This window comes from Pelodiscus sinensis, chromosome 2 (assembly GCF_049634645.1).
Source record: "Pelodiscus sinensis isolate JC-2024 chromosome 2, ASM4963464v1, whole genome shotgun sequence".
In the NCBI taxonomy this organism is placed as follows: Eukaryota; Metazoa; Chordata; order Testudines; family Trionychidae; genus Pelodiscus; species Pelodiscus sinensis.
The window spans coordinates 38705911-38727916 of record NC_134712.1 but is presented as its reverse complement, the minus strand read 5'-3'; the positions used below and the strand labels follow the sequence as shown (position 1 = coordinate 38727916).

Below are 22006 nucleotides of genomic sequence, written 5' to 3'. Positions count from 1 at the left end.
AAGGGACCTTCAGGGAGTGAAACAGTCCTCTGCTGCTAGTGGCCTGATTCTGCCCTCAAGCTACAAGCAGGCTGAAGTTCTTATTGTAATGTATCTGTGGACCATGTTATTTTAGGTAGGGATATTTCTAGGTAAGCAAGGATACCTTTTCTTATTGGACGCTTCCTCTCTTCTCTTTCTTTATAGCAGGGGTGGGAAATCTTTTTTGCGTTGGGGGTCGCTGACCCACAGAAAAATCAGTCAGGGGCCGCACACAAGTGAGAAAAAAAAACCCCACCCTGACGTGGCCCCTGAGAAGGAGAAAGAAACGGTCCACATGCCTCTTGCACGCCAGAGCCTAGGGGGGCCCAGACTAGTAGATTTTGTGTGCTCTAGCCCCATGGGGGACAGTCAGGGAGGAGGGGCTGGAGCACCAGCACAGGCTCCCCAATGCTGTGGAAGCCAGATCCAGGCAAAATGGGGACCACATCCAGCCCCCAGGCCTTAGATTTCCCATCCCTGCTTTGTAGGACATTGCTTTTAAATATTTGAGCGGTCTTTCACAAAGCCCCATATGAAAAACGTATTTCATACAGTCTTTTCCAGGAATTGTCTATGCCTTAATTGTGGTGTTTTTTTAGAATTGTCCTGATGGACTTTTACAGTGGTGAATTTTAATATACGACATTGCATGTTAGATTTTTAAAAAGTACACTCACTTTTGCTTTCCTTGAATCCAGTACCCTTGTCACTTAATTACTTTGTGGTAATTCCTTACAATGCCATATCCAAATAGCTCTTCATCATGGGATCCAAACTTTCCTATAATTCCAAGTTGTCAGTTCATATTGCAAAAAAGGAATTCTCTGATGACCTTGCCTCTCCTTCAAGTCTTTACAATCCTGTATTATATAGCTACTCAGAAAACTCTTCTTTAAAAGTCTGATAATTAATACAGAGAATGGTGGAGATATTTTTTTATCTACAGTTGATGGTAGCATTTTTCTCAAATGTTTTATGGCAAAGCAAGGTGGTTATGAATAATTACAAACAGAACATCTTTTTTTGTTTTGGTTGGAACTCAGTTACAGTCAAAATTAAATGTATATGGATGAACCTCTTTTCATTAAGAGATTTCCTCAACATCATTATTTTATTTTAGGAGCTGAAGAAGATGAAGATAGCTCAGTGACAGAAACATCTAGAATACTTCCAAAGATACCATCAACTAGTGATGCGCCGAAAGCTGAGACAACTACACTGAAAACACAGACCAAGATACCTGCACAAACAAAGGTTTGTGGACAGTTACTATTTACTGCAGTATTATAATATTTTTAAAATAGATTTAATAAAACATAATTCTGTATGGGACAGACAAAGCCCGACCTCCCTGCTGGAGACCTTTCAGCACCCTGGCCAGCACCAAGAGCAGTAGAGAGGTCCTCTCAGCAAGGTAGAGGGGCAGCCTTCACAATAGCCAGTCAGGATGCGGCAGGCTGCTGTATAGGGAGCTGCTAGGTAAGGCCTGTCAGTTCCTTCCTGGAGCTCAACTCAGGCAGACCCTCTGGGCTGGATGGGGAACACCAGAAACTTGGACAGTTCCATAACTGAGCAGAGCTAGATCCTGTGGCTAAAGGCTAGTCAATGACAACTTTGCAGAACCCCAGACAAGGGGAATTCAGCAACAAGGCCCTCGAGAAGGGCTGGATGAAATGGTGCCCCAGGGAAGTGGCCCAGGGACATGACTGCAATTATGGACTTTGAAACTTGGCAGGTAACTGCTACGTATAGGGTCCCTGGGCTAGGACCCAGAGGAGTGGGCGGGCCTGGATGCCCCTTTCCCCAATCCTCCCTGCAAACTACCCCCGAGTAAGGGGGTTAAAGAAGAGGCCTGAACCCCAGCCATGGACTGGACATTGACTCACCCGCAGACAGGCGAGTACATATTGTGAGACACCCCCCCCCTTCAGCCACCAAGGGGCACTCACACACAGGACTGAACCTGTTACAATGCCTTAAAAGATTATTTGAAAATACACTTAGTGAAAGTCTGCACCTATAATAATCATACAAACCTAACCTCGTATTATTATACGCTATGAAATTAAATGTAGAACTGGCCATAGAGCTTTTAATTCCCTGTGTAGAACCAATGTACTAACTCTAAATTTTAGTTCTAAGACAAGAGCATCAAGGCCAGGAGAGCACAGCTTCTCATGAACACATAATATGTAAACACAAAATACAATCTTAACCCTTCATTATGTCTCAAAAGAGCTGCTAAATAAGGACTGTATTAAGCTGCCTCCCCATACTCAGTTCTAAAAGGGCTAATTGTGTGTGTGTTTTTGGTATGTCATGCTTTTCTCCAGGTTTCTCTTAAGGAAAATATCATCCTTAAAATTCAAATATGGTATTTTACAATGCTTACTGTGTCATTGACCAGTTCCATTGGCACATAGATAGAAAACAGTGTAAGTAACAATGATTAAAAGAATAATTGACAGGCATTCATATCACAGAATTACTATTAGAAAAGTCTTGAACTCTCTCTTCAAAGTTCTTTTCAACTTTGCGTTAAGGTATTTGTTGACTATCGGTCTCGTGCTGGTATTTAGCCTTAGATGGAGTTTATGACCTGCTTTGGGCTACATTCCCAAGCAACCCGACTCCGAGAAGACCTGGTCCTGGCGCGATGGGGGCTGCTACCGGCCTCACACCGTCCACGGGCTGTGCCTCGATCAGAAGAGAGTTCAAGCCTTCTGATCTAGGCATAGCCCGTGGATGGTGTGAGGCTGGTAGCGGCCCCTGGCACACCAGGACCGGGTCTTCTCGGAGTTGGGTTGCTTGGGAATGCAGCCCAAAGCGGGTCGTAAACTCCATCTATTATAAAAGTGAGACTCATGCTGACAGACTTACCAGGATTGAATGCTTATGATAAGAATTGCTCTTTTGTGCTTGGAGATTCTCTTTTAGGTAAGAGGCTTGATGGCTGTATGCTATGGGGAAAATGTGCTGCTTCTGCCTATGAAATACATATTCTGTAGTGGGAGAGTCAGCATTGATCAACATTTTCCAAACTGTCTATTGTTTCTTGGGTGCCTGACTTGATACCTTGAAGAGGGTCTGATTTATAGAGGGCAAGTACTCTGCAAATCAGACCCTTTTCAAGTTATGACTAGTCACTTTTGAACATCTTTTTCTTTGGTTGTTTACATACAGACTATATTTATTACTCTTTTTATATAGAGGGAGAAAGTTTGGACATGCTGAATCCAGTGCTTATTAAACTATGGGAAGAAGCTTTAAGTAAGACTGATCACATGTACAGCTTTTAGGAAAGCAGCTAAGTAACCAGTTCAGATAGTTTCTATACACTGAAAAGATTTTGCTTATGTCTTTGGGTGTGTCTAGACTACCTAGTTTGTCGACAAAAGTGGACTTTTGTCGACAAAACTATACCAGCGTCTACACTACCGCTGAGTTCTGTCGACATAATGTCGACAGAACTCAGCAGTTTTGTCGACGCTGGTATACCTCATTTTACGAGGCATAACACCTTCTGTCGACAGAACTCTGTCGACAGAAGGTGTTATTGCCTGTAACATTGCGTCCAGACTACGGAGTTCTGTCGACAAAGCAGCTTGCTTTATCGACAGAACTCAATGTGTCTGGACGCTCTTTGTCGACGGAAGTTTTGTCGACAGTATCTGTCGACAAAACTTCCGTCGACAAAACGCGGTAGTCTAGACGTACCCTTAATAGCTTACTGCTGTGCCTGGATGTTTTGAGTATGGATAATTAAATTTTAAAAATATTCAGAGCAATGTGGAAAATACCCTTAGCCTATGTCTAGATTGCAAGCTTCTTTTGGAAGAACCTTTTTTCGGAAGAGATCTTCTGAAAAAACTTCTTCTGAAAGAGAGCGTCCACACACAAAAGCACATCAAAAAAGCAATCTCCTTTTTTGAAAGATAGCATCCAGAGTGAATGGACGTTATCTCTCATTTAAGCTGTGATTACTATGGACAGAGTAGCCACTAGGGCACCTGTGCTTTTTCTCTTTCCTCTTTTTTCGAAAGAACTCCCTCTTTCCTGTCAACACACACCTTTTTCCAAAAGAGTTCTTTTAGAAAAAGGCTTCTTCCTCGTAGAAAGAGGAATACCAATGCTGGAAAAAACCCTCTATTCTTTTGATTTACTTTTGGAAGAACATGATTGCAGTGTGGACGTAACTCAGGTTTGTCGGCAAACCGATGTTTTTCCGACAAAACTCTGTAGTGTAGACATACCCTTAGAAAGCTGCACTTAATATTAAAATAGTATTATTGATGTTGAGACTGGGTGATGTAGACAAAAGCAGGGAAGGGAGAGATGGAGCTGTGAAGAGCCTCAGAGTACAGGGCCAGAAACTTGATCTTCCTTTATTAATGTATAAATGTGGACTAGAGAAGACTGATTTTTATATGCTGCTGTTTCAGGTTATAGCGCCATTCCAAAGACAGACTAGCAGACAGACTTTTACATCTGAGGGAAAGATTAATTTCCTCCCCTATCACTCAATGAAAACGTAATGGCTTCCACTGAATGCAGCAGAGAGTTCAGTACTACTAATTATTAGGAGTTGAGCAGTGTTCCCTGTAAACTGAGCGCTTGGGTGGCCACCCAGAAGAGATTTAAATGCTGTCCAGCTGATTAGCAGAACACCCACAGTGCCCAGTCAGCACATGCCTCAGTGCACATAAAATGTATTCTTCTACACATGGATGGAAAAATGAGCGGGAACATTGGAGTTGAGCACAGGCAGTCCCCGGGTTACATGGGTCCGACTTAAGCCGGACCCCTAGTTACGAACCGGGGGGGGGGCCCGTTAGTGCGGGGTGCCTCCCCCACTGTCGCTGCCTTTGGCGGCACGGGGGGCACTTACCCCCAGCAGACCAGGGTGACGCGGAGCTAGCGACCCCCCACCCCCAGCAGACCAGGGAGACACAGAGCGGCTTTTCTCGCCGCGGAGGACACGGGCGGCGGGACTGCCGAGACGCGCCACGGTCCCGCCGCCCGCATCGTCTGCGGCGAGAAAAGCTGCTCCGCATCTCCCTGGTCTGCTGGGGGGGGGTCCCAGCTAGTGTGCCGCCCCCCCCCCCAGCAGACCAGGCTTTTCTCGCCGACGCCTGGGTAGAACAGCTGGGGGGCTGCCGGGTTGGTCCCACAGCGCCGAGGTGCAGCGCTACTGGACCAACCCAGCAGCACCCCAGCTGCTCTGCCCCAGGCGTCCTCAAGTCAGCCGCTGCTGAAACTGATCAGCGGCTGATTACAGGAAGCCCAAGGCAGAGCTGTTCTGCCCCGGGCTTCCTGGAATCAGCCGCTGATCAGTTTCAGCAGCGGCGGACTTGGGGACGCCTGGGGCAGAGCAGCTGGGGTGCTGCTGGGTTGGTCCCCACAGCACCGAGGTGTGGCGCTGCAGTGACCTACCTGGCAGCGCCCCAGCTGCTCTGTCCCAGGCATCCAGATTCAGCCGCTGTTGAAACTGATCAGCGGCTGATTCCAGGAAGCCCGGGGCAGAGCAGCTCTGCCTCAGACTTCCTGTAGTCAGCCACTGGTCAGTTTCAGCAGCGGCTGACTTGGGAACACCTGGGGCAGAGCAGCTGGGTTGCTGCCGGGTTGGTCCAGTAGCGCCGAGGAGCAACCCAGCAGCACCCCAGCTGCTCTGCCCCAGGCGTGTCCGATTCAGCCACTGCTGGTCAGTTTCAACAGTGGCTGAATCTGGATGCCAGTTCCGACTTAAATACAAATTCAACTTAAGAACAGACCTACAGTCCCTATCTTGTACATAACCCGGGGACTGCCTGTATTGGTATTATTTGAATGTTATGAAAATGCCCCCTTGAATTATCTAGCCTGTATGTATCATTGCAGAATATTACTCATAGCTTTCTGCAGAATCATATTTGCTCAGTGGGCCATGACTAGGCTCCTAGGTGCTGTGGTAATACAAGTAATAAATAGAATAATTTTGTTTGCTGTGCCAGTGTCTAGTAATGATAATTCCACAGTCATGTTAATGAGGTTTCATTGACCTCCCTGTTATTGTCCTTTTGCTTCATTTTAGACCTTTGCTACTTTTTTTAATGTGCTTTGACTACTACTTCCTTTTTTGTTAGCCTATATAATAGATATGGAATTATCATAAAGACTTGGTCTTTTCTCTAGACTGTACAGATTCTTTGTTGAGGAGCATCTCTGTGGATGCTCTACCTAAGGTGTCTGAATGCCGCTGTGCTTCTAATTGAAGAATTTAAGTAGCTGCGCATGTGGAGCCATCGGCGCGTGCTGTTTGCAATGACTACTGCACATGCACAGCCAGCAGCCCCTCCAGTTCATTCTCTACTGCTGTTGGTTTTGGTCGGAACCCAGCAATCGCCCTCAAGCGTTAGTGTTAGCATTTTAGATGGTTATTGATAGCAGTTTCCTGTTTTTTCCCCCTCAGTTTAATAGTGCGTAGTAGTGTTGTCGTTTAAAAAAAATCATAGTACAACTAGAGTTAGTTACGTTCTAGTTCTAAGCTTTTAAGGTTCCTGTATTCTAGTAACTGCTTTTCTCTTGGGACATGCCTGGTTCACCTGGATTTAAAAGGTGTATTCCCAATGTGTCTGCTGTTTGGGTGAAGAGAACTCTACCTCCCAGTGCCCCCACTGCAAGAAATTCACCTCAAGTTGTAAACCAACAACATAGGCAATATGATAAGTGCTAACTGTGCCAGAATAGGTGTAGACAAGTGTCTGCAGACATCAGCCCCACAACCATCCACTTCACGTCAGACCTTCTGAAGGGTTGGTTGAGGGTCTTACAGCCCCAGTATGTCCATGGCAGAAATCCATCTCATCCACAACATTTGTCAACAGTCTAGTCTCATTTTATCCAGCGTGGCACACATCACTACCAACAGATGGGTGCTAGAAATTATTTGAAGAAGTTACTGTATCCCATTTTCAGTTAGCCCTTTCTCCCACTACCCTTGCCCATCCCTCTTCAGGGGCCCCTCTCACGAAGATGTACGCTTACACGGACTGAACCATCTCCTTCAACTAGGGGCAGATGGAGGACTATCCTAGACTTCCACAACTTCAATCAGTTTCTCCCCTCTGCCTCAGTGGGGACTCTTGTACATTTCAAAGGTGGTACACTGCCACTGCGCCCCTGCCCCCTCCCATGGAGCTGGAGCTGGGGACAACTGGCTTTTAAGCCCCTGCTGGGACTCTTGTACATTTCAAAGCAGAAGCGCCACATGGAGCCCAGAGTCAGTAGGGTGCTCCCTGCTGGCTCCGGGCTCCATGTGGTTTTTCAATCTTTGAAATGCACAAGAGCCTGTTGGGGCTCTTGTACATTTGAAAGGTGGGACACTATGGTGCACTTCCACATTTGAAATGTAGCCACAGCCAAGTGGGCTCTTGCTACATTTCTAAGTGGAAGCACCCTTATCAACTAATTGAACAGTCGATGGAAATTCCATCAACTATTTGATTAGTTGATTAATTGTAACATTCCTAGTACATAATATTCTCTATCCCTATGTAAAGCATTAGTCTATCTTTATTCAATCACACTGTATTGATTTGTTGCCAAATTCTGTGCTGTCTTTAAATTCTTCTATACTATAACTCTACCTTCCCTAAGGTTAGCTGTCCCATCAGTGAAACTGCTTTTTATTTTCTTGATTGATTTCATCAGCATGACCTATCAAGGGGAATGATTTCTGAGAATCAAAGCACTATAGATGCTGAATGCAGATTTTGCCTCTGAATAGGTGTAGCCATTTTTTACTTTAGTTTCCTATGTTTAGTAATTCTGTGGGCATTTAGGACTTTTTATTTTGTAACTCAATGCACTTTTAGAGATGTGGACCATATAATTGCACAGATCTCATAGGAACATGTTTTATGTTTCAACTTTATGATGACCATATCACTTTTCAATAAGGCTACATCTACGCTGCACAGTTATTTCGCAATAAGCTATTCCAGAATAGTAATTCCGAAATAGCTTATTTTGAAATAGCACATCTCCACTGTAGGGAAACCTCAAAATTAGTCCAAGGCAGGCTTCCCTAATGTAGATGTGCTATCTCGACATAGAGCTGCAGGAGAAAGAACTTAGAATGGCTCTGGTTAGGGGCTATTTCGAAATAGCAGAAATGGAGCGTCTACACACGCCTTATTTCAAAATAGCTATTTTGGAATAGGTATTATTCTTCGTAGAATGAGGTTTACAGAAGTTGGAATAAGCCGACTGTTGTTTTGAAATTATTTAGAAATAACAGAATTGCTGTGTAGACACACCCTAAATATGCTACTGCCTCCCTACTTGTTTTTGTGTTGGAATGTGCATGTTTAGGTATGAAGTTCCATTTAAAGTGAAGAAATATACTTTTGTAATGAGATAATAGCTTTTAAAAAAATTTTGTACTACAGTCACCTGAAGAAAATGACGACAAAGATAAAATTCAGAAGACAAAGTCTAACGCTAACAAAAAGAACGACCCTGGTGATGACACTGATGTATTTACTGAGAAGCATTCAGAAAACCTCTTTCAAAGAACAGAAGTACTTGCAGGTAAGGAATAGCCAGCAAAAGCCTTTTTTACTAAATTAATAGAGAAAAAATAAAATATAGAAAATACAAGGCTGTTACCAGCAGAATAATATAATCAAAATTCATATTGTCCCCAGGGTGTTACCCATCACACTTTTGTGGGGTTCCTGAGGATCATATATTTCCCACTCTTCTTTGGTGGATAATTAGCTGGTCTTTGCCCAGAGTTATTTAATCTATAGCAGTGTTTCTTAAACTGTGTTCCGTGGCACACCGGTGTGCTGCGAGGCAGTCGGAGGTGTGCCGCGGAGAACAACAGAATTCAAAATGGCCACCCTTAAAGGCCATTTTAAAGTTTTTTTGCTCAACAACTCCCCCCCCCCCTTTTTTTTTGCACTCAACAAAAAATCCTTGATGTTCCTCATTAAACTTTTTAAAACCGAGGAACACCAAACAATTTTTTTTTAAGAAACACTTATCTATAGCCTACCCTTTGCCAGGCCAGGTATTCTATCCCCAGAAGTTCAGTGCTTCTACCTGACTGTTCTTAGCTTTCACAGCCTAGGAAAGGAGAGCTGTAATCTGAACTTGTAGGGCAAAAATCTATTCCCCACCAGCCTGACCTATCCCAATAGAGTGCTATCTGGGAAACAGAAGAGATGATACTATGGAAATTGCAATCTCTGTTTACACTGAGAAGCAGGGATGTCTGTATAGATGGTCATCTCATGTGTGGACCAAGAAGTCACAAGCTGTCCCCTCATTTTGTGGTGTTTCAGCAAAGTAGCACCAGATAGTCATACTAATATCATTATTCTGTTTTTCTTTATAATTAGCACTGATTTCCAGGAATTTATAAATGTGAAATTCTTCTATAGGTTTAATTGTGGCATCCAAACTCTTCTGGAAATTGCATCTCCCAAAAGGGATGGTGGTGGTTTGAGCTGTAGAAGTGAGTTCAAGTTACAACATTCTGGACCTGAATTTCTCTGAAACTCAAGGGGTTTGAGTCAGAGAAAACTAGCGTTGACATGGCGTATGCAGTGTAAATGTTTCAGATTTGATAAGTGTAGTGTAAATTGCTAGTTTATGCACATGGGCAAATACACGGCACACGAAATATCATTTTGGGGCTACATCAAAGGGACACAATGTTTATCATCTGGAAATTTATTTTAGGCTTAGGTCATGGGGTAACAGAACTAAGGAGATGTGGCATGAATCTGTTTTTTCCTTGGTAAAACTGAATAGTAATCAGGAATAAATTATATGTAATTTTAATGTTGGAAAAGTCACTTGCACGTGTTAAAAGTAAGTTGAGAAGTAGCTAAGATTTTATGGTTATATATGATCATGTTGTTGTGCTCTGGGAGCATTAATTTTTTAACTAAAAAAAATTATTACTTTGAGCTGCATTTTTTAATTTCTGTAGAACTATGAGCCATATCATGTATTTGACTTTTAAAGAAAACTCGTTATTGAACTGTTTTTCTGTTTAAAAACCTGTTTTTTAAACAGAAAAATTTTACAGTTTTGTAATTTTAATTAAAAAAAAATCTAGATAGCTACTTAATTGTAGCCAGTTTTTAAATTTTAAAAGGATAGCAAATAATTAGTAAATATTTTCTGTTGTGGAAAAAAATTGAAGCTATGGGTCTTATTTTGGCATATTGTGAATGTTTGTTCATTTTATTACAGCTGTTATTGCTGGTGGAGTTATTGGCTTTCTCTTCGCAATTTTCCTTATCTTGCTGTTGGTATATCGCATGAGGAAGAAGGATGAAGGTAGCTACGACCTTGGTGAACGTAAACCATCCAGTGCTGCCTATCAAAAGGCACCTACTAAGGAGTTTTATGCATAAAACTCCTACTTAGTGTCTCTATTTATGAGATCACTGAACTCTTTTAAATAAAGCTTTTGCATAGAATAATGAAGATCTTTTTTCTTTAAAGAGCCATTATGGCACCTTTATGATAAAATCCCATTGTATTTAAAACTTTTCATGTATTCCTTTAAAAAATGTAAAATTAAAACTTAACATTTGCAGTGTTCTGTGAATAGCAGTGGTAAAGCATTATTTTATAAAACCATTGATGTTCACTGAATCATTTTTAAAACTTTATGCATAAATATAAAATAATGAAAATGATTGTTTTATCCTATGGCTCAATGAAAGTTGTTTAATTTTTGTCAGCATGTCTCAGATTGATCTTACAAGTTAGTTTTTATTTCATTAATTTATCGATTTCCAAAAAAATGCCTTTTTGTAGTTGTCATGGTGCAATTTGTCTTCAGATAATTCAGATGACAGTAACTTTTAGTGTAAATGTAATTTTTCAGCTATGTAAACTTTAACCTCCACTTTGTATCAATTTGTGTCCGAATATCAATTTTACACTTTGCATTGTTTCTCAATGTAACTGTAGCTTCAGTGAAATTTGTAACAGCAAAATAATGTGTAAAATTGGATTATTACTAGAAACTGTATAGTCATATCCTTACTAAACAAATCTTTAAGTAAGATTTGAAGTAAGCTACTGACAAGCCTAAGCAAACCCAAAGACTCTAACAGTATTCTGAAAAGTTGCTGCAGATTTCTATGGCCACTGTATCTGTTAATTTCTTGAATTTGAAGTTACACGTAGGGGTTTAAAAATCAATTTTTGTTCTTAAAAGTATACTTAAGTTGTAAACGTGTTTTAAAGCCTTTGAAGTGCCTATGATTCTATGTAACTTGTCGCAGACTGGTGTTAATGAATATATAACAGTAAAAGAAAATGTTGGTATTTTATAAGCACAGACGATTCTAATGGTAACTTTTGTAGTCTTACATGGATGATAGACATAAATTGTAATTTGGGAACATAAACACTACTGAATAAATCACGTGGCCTAATACTGAAATGTCATAGTCATATACTTTTGTACTTTTTCACCTTACTCCTACATGGTTATGTTTAATATCACAAATTATGTCTATTAAATCTTGGAGCATGTTATTTGGAAACGAAGACCAAAAAAGCCGTTGATGAGGCTTATGCTTTGCACAGAGATTCAGAAATGGCAGGGAAAACCTTGAATATTTCTTTGTGTAAAAACTTGGAATCATGCCTGTGAATTATAAGGCTTTCAATCTTTTCATTATATTCAATGGCAGCTTTGGCATAGACATACACTTTCTGCAAATGTTAATTTCAGGCTGTAAAACTCAAAAGGAGTATATGCAGGTTCATGTATTATGGATATAATTTCTTTTATTTCACCTTTGGAGAAGCTCAGCTTGATTCAACTCAGACTCCAGAAGGAGAATTGAGAAGTGGCGTATCTTCATAGGAGAAGACAAGACCTATTTCAAGTAGAAAAGATAAAAAAGACTTTATTGGTTAGCATTCAAATAGCTGTATAACAAAGATGACAGCAGTATGTTTGCCTATGATAGGTTCTGACTTCAGGTCTGTTAATTTCCTCTTTTCTTATTTCTTAATTTCAAAATGAGGTGGACAGAACTGAACTTACTTGCTTCTCACAATTCTGTACCCTTGTACATACAAAATAGTAGGACTCCAAATAATATAATCATTTAATATTTGCTGCTGCTCCAAGTTCAGTGGTCATTTAGGGAAAATTTAATTTTTTTCTATACTGTAAGTAGTTACAAACCTTTTAGGCTTGCTGGCAGATTTTCCAAAGCCATATATCTTCACCAACTAAAATCAAGGTAAATATTTAATAGGTATATCTTATTGTGCAATATTTAATGAAATTCAATTAATAAAACAACTATTTGAAATAACGGTGCCAAGAAAAGAAAATTTCTGGCAAATGCTGTGCCACTGCTATAAAATAAAATATTTGTTAAAGTGCCAAAATAAAGTCTACCATGCCTAAACTAATATTTCATTTGTATAGTCTGACATCCAGTCTTCTCCAAGCCCATTTTATTTTGCAGTAGATTGAGTTTTCTTAAAGATGTAGTAAATGCTGTTTAGTTTAGTTGTAAACATTTAAATGCATGATAAATTGTCTACTTTTTCTTCCTCAGCAGATCAATATTAAATTGCTTGAATAACCAACCTTTTCACTTCTGAATTTCAGATCCTTTGCTTCATTACTGTAAATATTGTACACAATTTAGTATATTTTTGTTAAAATTGTTCTACAGAAATTCTCTATTATGCATATTTCATTCACATTTGTATACAACCAGCAGTAATGGTTAGCTTATGGTTCTATTTGAGTACTCTTTTCTCTAGAAATCACTCTTTCAAAAACAGCCCATAATATGCACCAGAATTTGGAAAACGTTAGCTTTGTGGGCATTTTAATAGAGCCCTCCTGAAATGTCATTTGTTTAGCAAAGCAATCAGCAGTGGGAATGAAAGTTAACAACATTATTTATTGCCTTGAGTCACATTTTGACCTTTCTTCATTTCCACTGCTAATGCCAACACTGCTATTAAAATGAAATTCTAACAAAGCTATCATCTTGATTACAAATATCAGTTTAGTTTTCATTCATAAATCTAGGGATCAGACTTCTGTCAACATCATCTGTTTTCTAGTATTTTAATATTCCAGTATTAAAAAGGAAACTGGCAGTTGTGCATAATTTCAGCCTTCTAGACAGAAATCTTCAAATGTTACTTGGTCTTCAGTTTTCTGCCCTTTGTTTTCCTCCTGGATGTGTTGGAGCCAGCACTTTGGCTGCTAATGGATGTTGCTTGGCAGCTACTAGACTTGGATGCCAAGCTATGGAACACTTCCCTCACATCACTCTCTCCAGCAATGGCATCCATATCTGTGGCCTGGCTTCTTTTAAAACCTTTTGGCTGGCCTCCACTAGTGCTTTTCTAGCAACTATGAAACTGCTTAGAAATCTGATACAACATTTCCTTGTGGCTGATAAGTTTTAGTACTTGTCCCAGTCCAGTTTTATTGTGACTCAATCTCGACTATAAACACTTTGCTTCCTTTTTTATATTTTTGCAAATGAAGTCCTATGTAAATAACTTAAGTGTCTGTCTCATGTCTTTTCTTTTATGGAATGAATAATATTAGTTATACTTTGAACTGCTGATATCTGTGAAACTGCTTTTCCATACATGTTGCCATTTGATATTTAAGTTTTTTGCTCTTTTAGGTATCATATAAAAAAATTGGGATAAGTAAGAACATATAAAAGTTCTTCGTTTCAGAAAAAAACTTACCAGTTAACCATTAATATATATTTGATTAATGATTTAGGTCATATCTTACCATCACTTCTTAGCAGAACTCCTATTGAAATCAATAGAAAGTTTTGCTTAAACAAAATTTTTAAACAAAACTCTGATTGCTTCTAGTGCAGAAACTATTCATCTGGAAGAACTTAAAAAATACTCCTTTAAAATATGAGCTATATATGAAGTTTGGAGATTTTGAATTAAAGTGAAGGCACGTAGTCATTTGAAAACTTTTAAGTAAACCGGGGGGGGGGGGGGGGGGGGAGGGAGAGCGGGAAGGAGGGGTGAAGGGAAGCCTACTTCCTCTCTTAACCAAAGGTCAGGCTGAATTAATTGATGTGGTCCCTACTTGTGAGAACTCACTTCCGACACTAGATGAGAAGAAGTAGGAATGTCTGTTAAAAATCCAGGAAAAACAACACAATATATTTAATTGTTTTAAATAAATAGACCCTATATTCACTGTAGGGGGTGATTTTTCTCATGGATCTTTTGTTACTTTGCTATATGCCAAGGACTTTTTGGATTTAAAACAGGTGACTAACAGTAATTTCCTCCAGACAACAACTATAATCCAGCAGCAGTTTGGGGCTTCTCTTGTTGTGGGAAACTGAACTTGCTGTTAGGGAAACATTTGATTCCTAGTTATCCTCCCACTCCATGAGCCTCTTGTGGTCTGAGGGTATAAACATTTTTTTAAAATATTTCCTTGATGGAATGAAAGAGTTTCTCTAAACACAGCAACTTTTATTTAAAAGCTCTGGGAGACTATTTAGGAAAAATGGGAACAGATTATTTTTGTGTGTGTTGTCAGTTGTCACAGCAGTGGGATTAAAGCTTATCTTTATCATTAAATACAACAGTTAACCAAGTTGTTAAATCAACTTGTACATTAAATGGTATTATCTTTTCCATAAATGTAGCATTCTCACAGGAGATAGGAAAGTTTTTAATGTTTGAAGCACAGGAAGTGCTGCAATAGTTGTGGTTCAAAGTTCCTGTGAAAACTTTTTTTTGGACTCACACTTGTTTCTATTCTCAGCTCTCCTTAAAAGAAAAAATTAAAGTTTGGTTTTTGTTTTTCATCTTTACAATTTCTATTACAACAAAACTAAAGAACAAGAGTTCATTCTAGAAAGAGAGAAAAATGGACAAAATGAGTGTTTCCTTCAGCCCTGAAGACAGGTAGCTTAATGTTTTGTTCATTTAAAAAAAATTCAACTCTTGACAGAATTGCGCCTGTGACTATCTCCTTCTGCTAGTAATATACATTTCCCTTTTGGGCAAAGCAAATGAAACTCTAGTAGAGCAGCAGCCTTTTATACAGTTCTTCACTATCAGGTCTACAACACTCTTATGTGTAGGTGAACCGTCTTCTCTTCTGTCAGAGTTTTCCCCTCATGGTGCAGGAACTCACTGTTAGTTCTGCATTCCCTGAGCTGCACCTCATTCTCAGATCTGTTCAAACATTCTTCTTCACTTCTATTACAGTTCATCATTCATGATGTATAAACACCTTGCTGGGCCTTAGTTCCATATGCCCTCCCTCTACTAAATATTCCAGCTTGGAAATTCTGAACAACTAAGCAGAAGTCTATTGCAGCCTCACATGTTCACTTCATACTTCTCCAAAGACTGCTTCCCGTTTTTGTTCTTAAGTATCTAAATTTAAAAGCATTGTTACTCTAGCCTAGACTATCATGGCTTCCTTCTCCAGCTCCCTCTTAAACCAAGTTTTTGCCCAGCACACATTTCCAGCCTACAGTTCCCATCATCTATCCATCAATTACAGCAGGTGTGGCCAACCTGAGCCTGAGAAGGAGCCACAGTTTACCAATGTACATTGCCAAAGAGTGACAGTAATTTGTGAGCATTCCCCATTAGGTGCCCCCTCTCCCATCTCCAGTATCTTTTGCCCACCAGCAGCCTCACTGATCAGTGCCTCCTCTTCCTTCCCTGTGCTTCCTGTCCACTGTAATTAGTTGTTTCGTGGCACTCAGGAAGCTCTGTGGGGGAAGGAAGGAGTGAGGGTGCAATACGCTTGGAGGAGGAGGTAGAGCTAGAAGTTGAGCACTGAAAATTTGATACCTATAGCTGCAGCCCCAGAGTCAGTGCCTGAGCAAGGAGCTGCATATTAACTTCAGAAGAGCCACAGGTGGCTGCAGAGCCATAGATTGGCCACCCCTGAATTACAGACTGCAGAATGCACAACCTTAATGGACTGAGATCCAGTAAGAAGTGACAGGCCTGCCTTAAATGGCCAGTATGTTCAGTTATACCCAACCCTCTAAAATCCATCTCATGAGTTTGCATTTATATAGCACTGTACATCAAAACTCACCCAAAATTCTTTAGAAATTAATTCTACAGACCGTATCACACCATCCTCTAAATTGCATTATGCAACGGAAGTGATAAAAAACCTTTCCCACTGTCTCCACAGTTGTTGGAAAGAGACAATCCATATTTGCAACATCTTTTTAACCTCAGCCTGAAGGTGCTGTTAATAGGAATAATGCACCATTGCCTCTCTGTGCCTTAGATATAATGACGATAAATGCAGGAGGGATGTATAAATGGAAAGACTAAATATGTTCCAATTCTTAGACAATGGCATTGCATAAGTGTGACCGAAAGTAGCATGTGCACTGAAATCTTCATTACACTGATGATTTACTATGAAAAGAGGAATACTTCAGGAGCGCCATGAGGAGAATTTCATCTAACATCCATTGTCCAGTGTTATGCTTATAAGAAGCATATGGGACCTTTTTCAGGGAGATAAGATAACACGCTGCATTTATTGATAATATAACAAAGTAGCATATGCATTTACATAAATACACACACACACACACACACACACACACACACATCCTGCTGATGGAATAGTTACCAGTCTGTTGCTCAGCCTGACCTATTGGCCCAATAGGTCAGATGTGAGGAAGGGAGCCGGGTTCATGTGTCAGTCCGGACTGATGCCCCCCTCCTGATCTTGATCTTAGCAGGACAGAAGCCGAAAAACCATACAAGACACTCCATCTTTTATAGGATTTTCCTTCCATGCCAAGTCTATGCATTTTGCCTTGTCAAGACGTAATTAGTCATTCAGCATCACAATAAGTCTTCCTATGATATATGCTTATTGGGAAGAAGTTGTTCTCACAGTCGTCCGATATCACTAAGCTGACGACCCCTCGGGTGTTGTCTTTCCAGCAAAGGTTGTGATTAGTTCCCTATCAAGGAGTGCTTGCCTCTAGCTTCAGGGTTTGTCAGTCTGCCCAGTAGTCTGCGTCTTTAGTGTGCTTTATTATTTGGTGCTTCTGAGTCTCCGGCCCCTCCTCTGACCATATGACCATGCAGTGGCCTTCACACTTAGCTCTCCTAAAACATTCTCTCTCATTTACACAAACAATACATTTACAGAATTGCAGCATGGAACAAAGGGGAATTTCTAGTCATTTTAACAAAGTTACAAAGTCTTTCAACATTAAACTTCTTTAACACTAAAATCACTATATATTACAATATTTCGTCCCTTCACTTTAACATGCTAACATCTAATAGAACTGGAGCTAAGTTAACAAAGCTGCTTGCTTGAGGCCTACATCTTCTATTTAAGTTTAATCCAAACTTTTGCTATAACATACATTTATTATAACTGACTTATTAGTTACAAAATTCCAATTCCAGTGTTACACCAGGAGGTGGAATACTGCTTTATTTGGATATGACCTATCTGGAGTTTTAAATATGGGGATAGGAAGTGTTGGACTGGGAGAGGGAAATAACTTGAACCTTGGCCCCCCCTCTCTCTATTAAACAAGCACATACACTGGGATTGATAAAGGTGCCTAAGTTCTATAGAGATGAATGCATTTCAGAGGCTTAAGAAACAAAAAATGCATTTGTAACTTTCTTACTTGCCATTCAGTACATAATCGGTGCTAGAGGGCCACCTGCTCCTCTTCCAATAAAAAACACAGGGAAGGGAGCATGTATTCCCTTGGGGGTCTGGTTGAACTAGCAGTCCTTTGGAGACCAAGAATCTGACCAGGATTTTCCAATAGTCTGAAGTTCTGCAGAAACACAGAAGGAAAGCCCCATGAATCTCAAGTTATTCATGAGGTCCTTGTGCTGTTTTTGAGCCCCACAAATTACAGCACAATTCATATACTGTATGTTGGATACCAGTGCAGGTTCCTTTCCCTGTACATGCTCAAACTCTGGTGGTATGTGAAAGTTACTGACCCTCAGAGCGACAATAATTTACAAAGGAAATCACAGCGTCAATGACTTGTGACTCCCAGGCATACAGCTTACCTCCCTTCCACACTTAGATGTGTAAAAAGAACAGTATAATACCTGTGGAGGGGCTAGTGGTGGTTATGTGGTAGGGTAAATTATACTTTGTATCTGCTACTTTCTTTCATATTCCCCTTCTGCCTCCCTTTGCACCAACCTTGTGCACTGTTAGGATGTGTGTTCTCCATGGGGAACACATGAGAAGAAGCACAAGGCCTAAAGTGAGCAAAAGCTGGGCCCCAATGCTTTCTCACTAGTAGTAGTTGAATGCCAGCATTTGGTGGGAACTTCAGAACATTTCTCTCTTCTCAATGAATTGAAACTGCAAGACTGACAGAAGGAAATAAAATCTGAAAGCTCAGTTACATATGGCTATATCTATATATACACATTAGTATCTGCCAACAGTAGGAAATGCTCAATAGAGGCCTTTGAAGAGGAAAACACCTTGTAATGCAATTGAAATACACTGAACCCCATGGGAACTTTTGGAGAGACAGTGGAACAAATGGCAAATAAATTACTAAAAAATAGGGATTATCTTTCTAAGCAGGAATAGCTGGCAAATGGGCTATCCATCCAAGCCAATCCTGATTATTCATACTTTAACCACCCTCCCTCCCCAATCATCAGTCCTCTGTTGGCAGATTCTCCACTGGAATCTTCACATGCTTTTTTCCCCCATTCACATTTTGAGCACTCGTTACAAAAAATACTATATGAGGAATGCTAGTGCTTTATTCTTAATTATTTGTATTCCAGTAGCATCTTGGAAGCTCCAACCAAAACCAGAGCCCAAATGTAGTAGGGAACATAGAAAGAGCTTCTCATTTAAAGAAATGGGGCTGACAACAGGTAGAAAAAAAAAGCATCAGGTACATTGTACACATTGAGAGCTGTGGCACCAAGAGATTAAGCAATGTCAGAATTGCCAGATGCTCCCGTCGGCTTTCCTTGCTCCTTGCAAAAGGAGTAATACCAGATGCTGGTGGAAGCCGGCCTCAGCGTTGAATTTACAGATCTATACTGGACCCACTAAATCGAACGCTAGATCAACCTCTTGAGTGTCGATCTTGTGGTAAGTATAGACGGGCCCTGAGTAAATTTCTCAGACTTGAAGAGCTCTGTGTAGCTCAAAAGTTTTTTTCTCTGACCAGAAGTTGATCCAATAAAAGATATTACCTCACCTGCCTTGTCTTTATTAATATCCTGGGACCAGCACTGCTACAACAACACTACATACATAAAATCCCCCAGGCAGATCTGCCCCACATCTCATCTCTAATTAGAAGGAAATTAGGGAACCACTCACTGGCAGAGTGTTTAAAGTGCACTGTGTGCTACATTCACACAGAGAATATTTTGTTGTCTGAGTTGCAATAAGGTATTTATGGAATCATTATTCCCTAGCTGTACTCACCATGCAGAGACACTGCTACAGAAGCAACGTATGACAAAACTTCTTAGGCAGGATATGTAATGAATACTCACAAACCACAGGAAACAAATAAGACAGTCATGATAACAGGTTAGTTTTGTAACATTTTGATTAAAACAGTTCCTTCCTCTGCCTAAACAGTGGTCTCAAAAACTGTGCAATTTAAATGTGGAAGATTTATTAATGTTTGCTGGTTATGTGCTAGGGATGTAAGTGAGTAGTTGACTATCCAATAAGCCTAGGCTTATCGGGTAGGCAAGTTGACTACTCACATTCTCTCTCCCCACTTCGTTGCCTCTATATCAGAAGAAGCAAAGGAAGCAGAAGCTGGTGGGAACCCTCTCTGGGGTGCCACCTGCCCCCCTCGCTGTTGCTCTGCATTTAAAAAGCAGTAGGAGCTAGGTGGGCTGGCAGCCCGGCTCAGTTCTTGCTCGTGCTGGATCTGAGACCAAATTCTGCTGCTGCTCTGCAATTTAAAATGCCATAGGAGTCAGGGGGCAGGCTGTTAGGCTCTTACTACATTTTAAATTGCAGAGCTGCAACAGGGTTTGGTCCCAGTGTGAGCTGGGACTGAGCTGGCTACTTTCCCTATCGACTAATCGAGTTGTTGATAAAAATTCTATCAATGACTCGATTAGTAAAATAAACATATTTTAACATCCCTATTGTGTGCAACATTCCATAAACATGGAAAAATACAAACAAATCACATACAATAACCAGGTGGAGGGGCCAGACTAGCAGAGGTGAAGTGACTTATTTTTAGTAATACCTTTTCCTCTTTAAAATCCCTTCTCAAAACAACTTTAGTGAGGCTACTCCCATTCCAACTAGATTATCTGGGAATCAGAGAACAATGTTGGATGGTGGAGGAAAGTTCTTCACAGTTAGAAAACAGACTGTCCCAAAATGTTTTACTAAAGTTCTGATCTTATACACATTTGGGCATGTGCTTATCTTTAAACACGTGGGCAGTTTCACTGATTGTACTGGAACTACTTGTGCTTTAAGTTAAAACACGTGCCTAAGTATTTGCTGCAGCAATGCCTAGGTTTGAGTTCCAAAAATTTGTTTACACCATTGGCTTTCAATCTCTCCAGACTACTGTATCTACTTCAGTAGTCTGATTTGTCTGAAGTACCACCAAGTAATACATAACTTAAAAAATTATTTGTTTACAAAAATCAGACATGAAAATTCAAAATGTCATGGCATGCTATTACTGGAAAATTGCTTACTTTCTTTCATATAATTATAAAATAAAACTGAAATATAAATATTTATAGGGCAGTATAAACAAGATCCAGAACACCTCTATATACCCTCAATGGTGCATGAACTCCTGGATGAGGACTACTGGTCTAAATACAAAAGTTGCACCAGTTTAAGTAAATCTGTTTTAAAACACACACACACACACTGCGCTTCTGCCTCTGATACAGAGGCAGCAAGTGGTAAGTGGGGGACTTGTGTGTCACTGTGAAGGTTAACCATTTCTGTTTAAACATGCACATTATCACGTCCCTACTACACCTCATGGTTGGCAGAGGGAGGCAGACGCTTCAGAGTCCATTGGCAATAATCAAATACTTATAGTCTATTAATATTATTGAAAGATTTTGCAAAGAGGGTAAGAAAGAAAAGAAGGAGCCTATCACACGGGGAATTCTGAGGCAACTTCTTTTGACATAAACACTTAGGCTATGTTTACATTGGCAAGATTTTGCGCAAATACTCTTTAACGCAAGAGTTTTTGTGTTAAGAGTATTTGTGCAAGAGAGTGTCTACACTGGCATGTGCTTTTGTGCAAAAGCATCTGTGCCAGTGTAGACGCTCTCTTGCGCAAGAAAGCTCTGATGGCCATTTTAGCCATCAGGTTTTCTTGCGCAAGAAATTCATGTTGCCTGTCTACACTGGCCTCTTGCGCAAGAACACTTGCGCAAGAGGGCTTATTCCTGAGCAGGAGCATCAGAGTTCTTGCACAAGAAGCACTGATTCTTTACATTAAAACGTCAGTGTTCTTGCGCAAGAATTCGTGGCCAGTGTAGACAGGCAGCAAGTTTTTGTGCAAAATCTTGCCAATGTAGACACAGTCTTATTCCATTAAAAGGAAAAAACTCTCCATTGAGGTAGGGGGTCCACTGATATTTTGAAACTACAAGTATTGAAATAGTCCATTTCAGCAACTCCTTTTCAGCCATAAATAAGGTAGACATTTTTAACAGTGAGAGTAATTAACCTTTGGAACAAATTACCAAGGGTTGTGGTGGAGTCTCCATCACTGGCAAGTTTACAATCAAGACCAGGAAGACCAGAGCTGTGGCCTTGTGTGATGAAGGAGGGCAGAGAGCTGATCAGACTGGTTTGGCTTTAGAATCTGTAACAACCCAAGCAACAGAATCATACTTTAGAGACTAAACTTTCTCCTGACGTGGTGGTGGTGGGGGATACCCCCTTCCAGGAAGCCCT

General features: G+C 40.4%; 1 protein-coding gene across 2 annotated transcripts in view; it reads left to right on the top strand.

Annotated features, from left to right (window-relative positions):
• SDC2 (syndecan 2) overlaps positions 1-11476 on the top strand; it is a 115324-nt gene extending 103848 nt beyond the window's left edge. For both annotated transcript variants that reach the window (XM_006123928.4, XM_025185091.2), the window contains exons 3-5: positions 1142-1275; positions 8451-8592; positions 10270-11476. In XM_006123928.4, coding sequence (XP_006123990.1) covers positions 1142-1275; positions 8451-8592; positions 10270-10433 — 440 coding nt within the window. In that variant the 3' untranslated portion in view covers positions 10434-11476. The remainder of the gene's footprint in view (positions 1-1141; positions 1276-8450; positions 8593-10269) is intronic.
• Positions 11477-22006: the final 10530 nt, after the last annotated feature.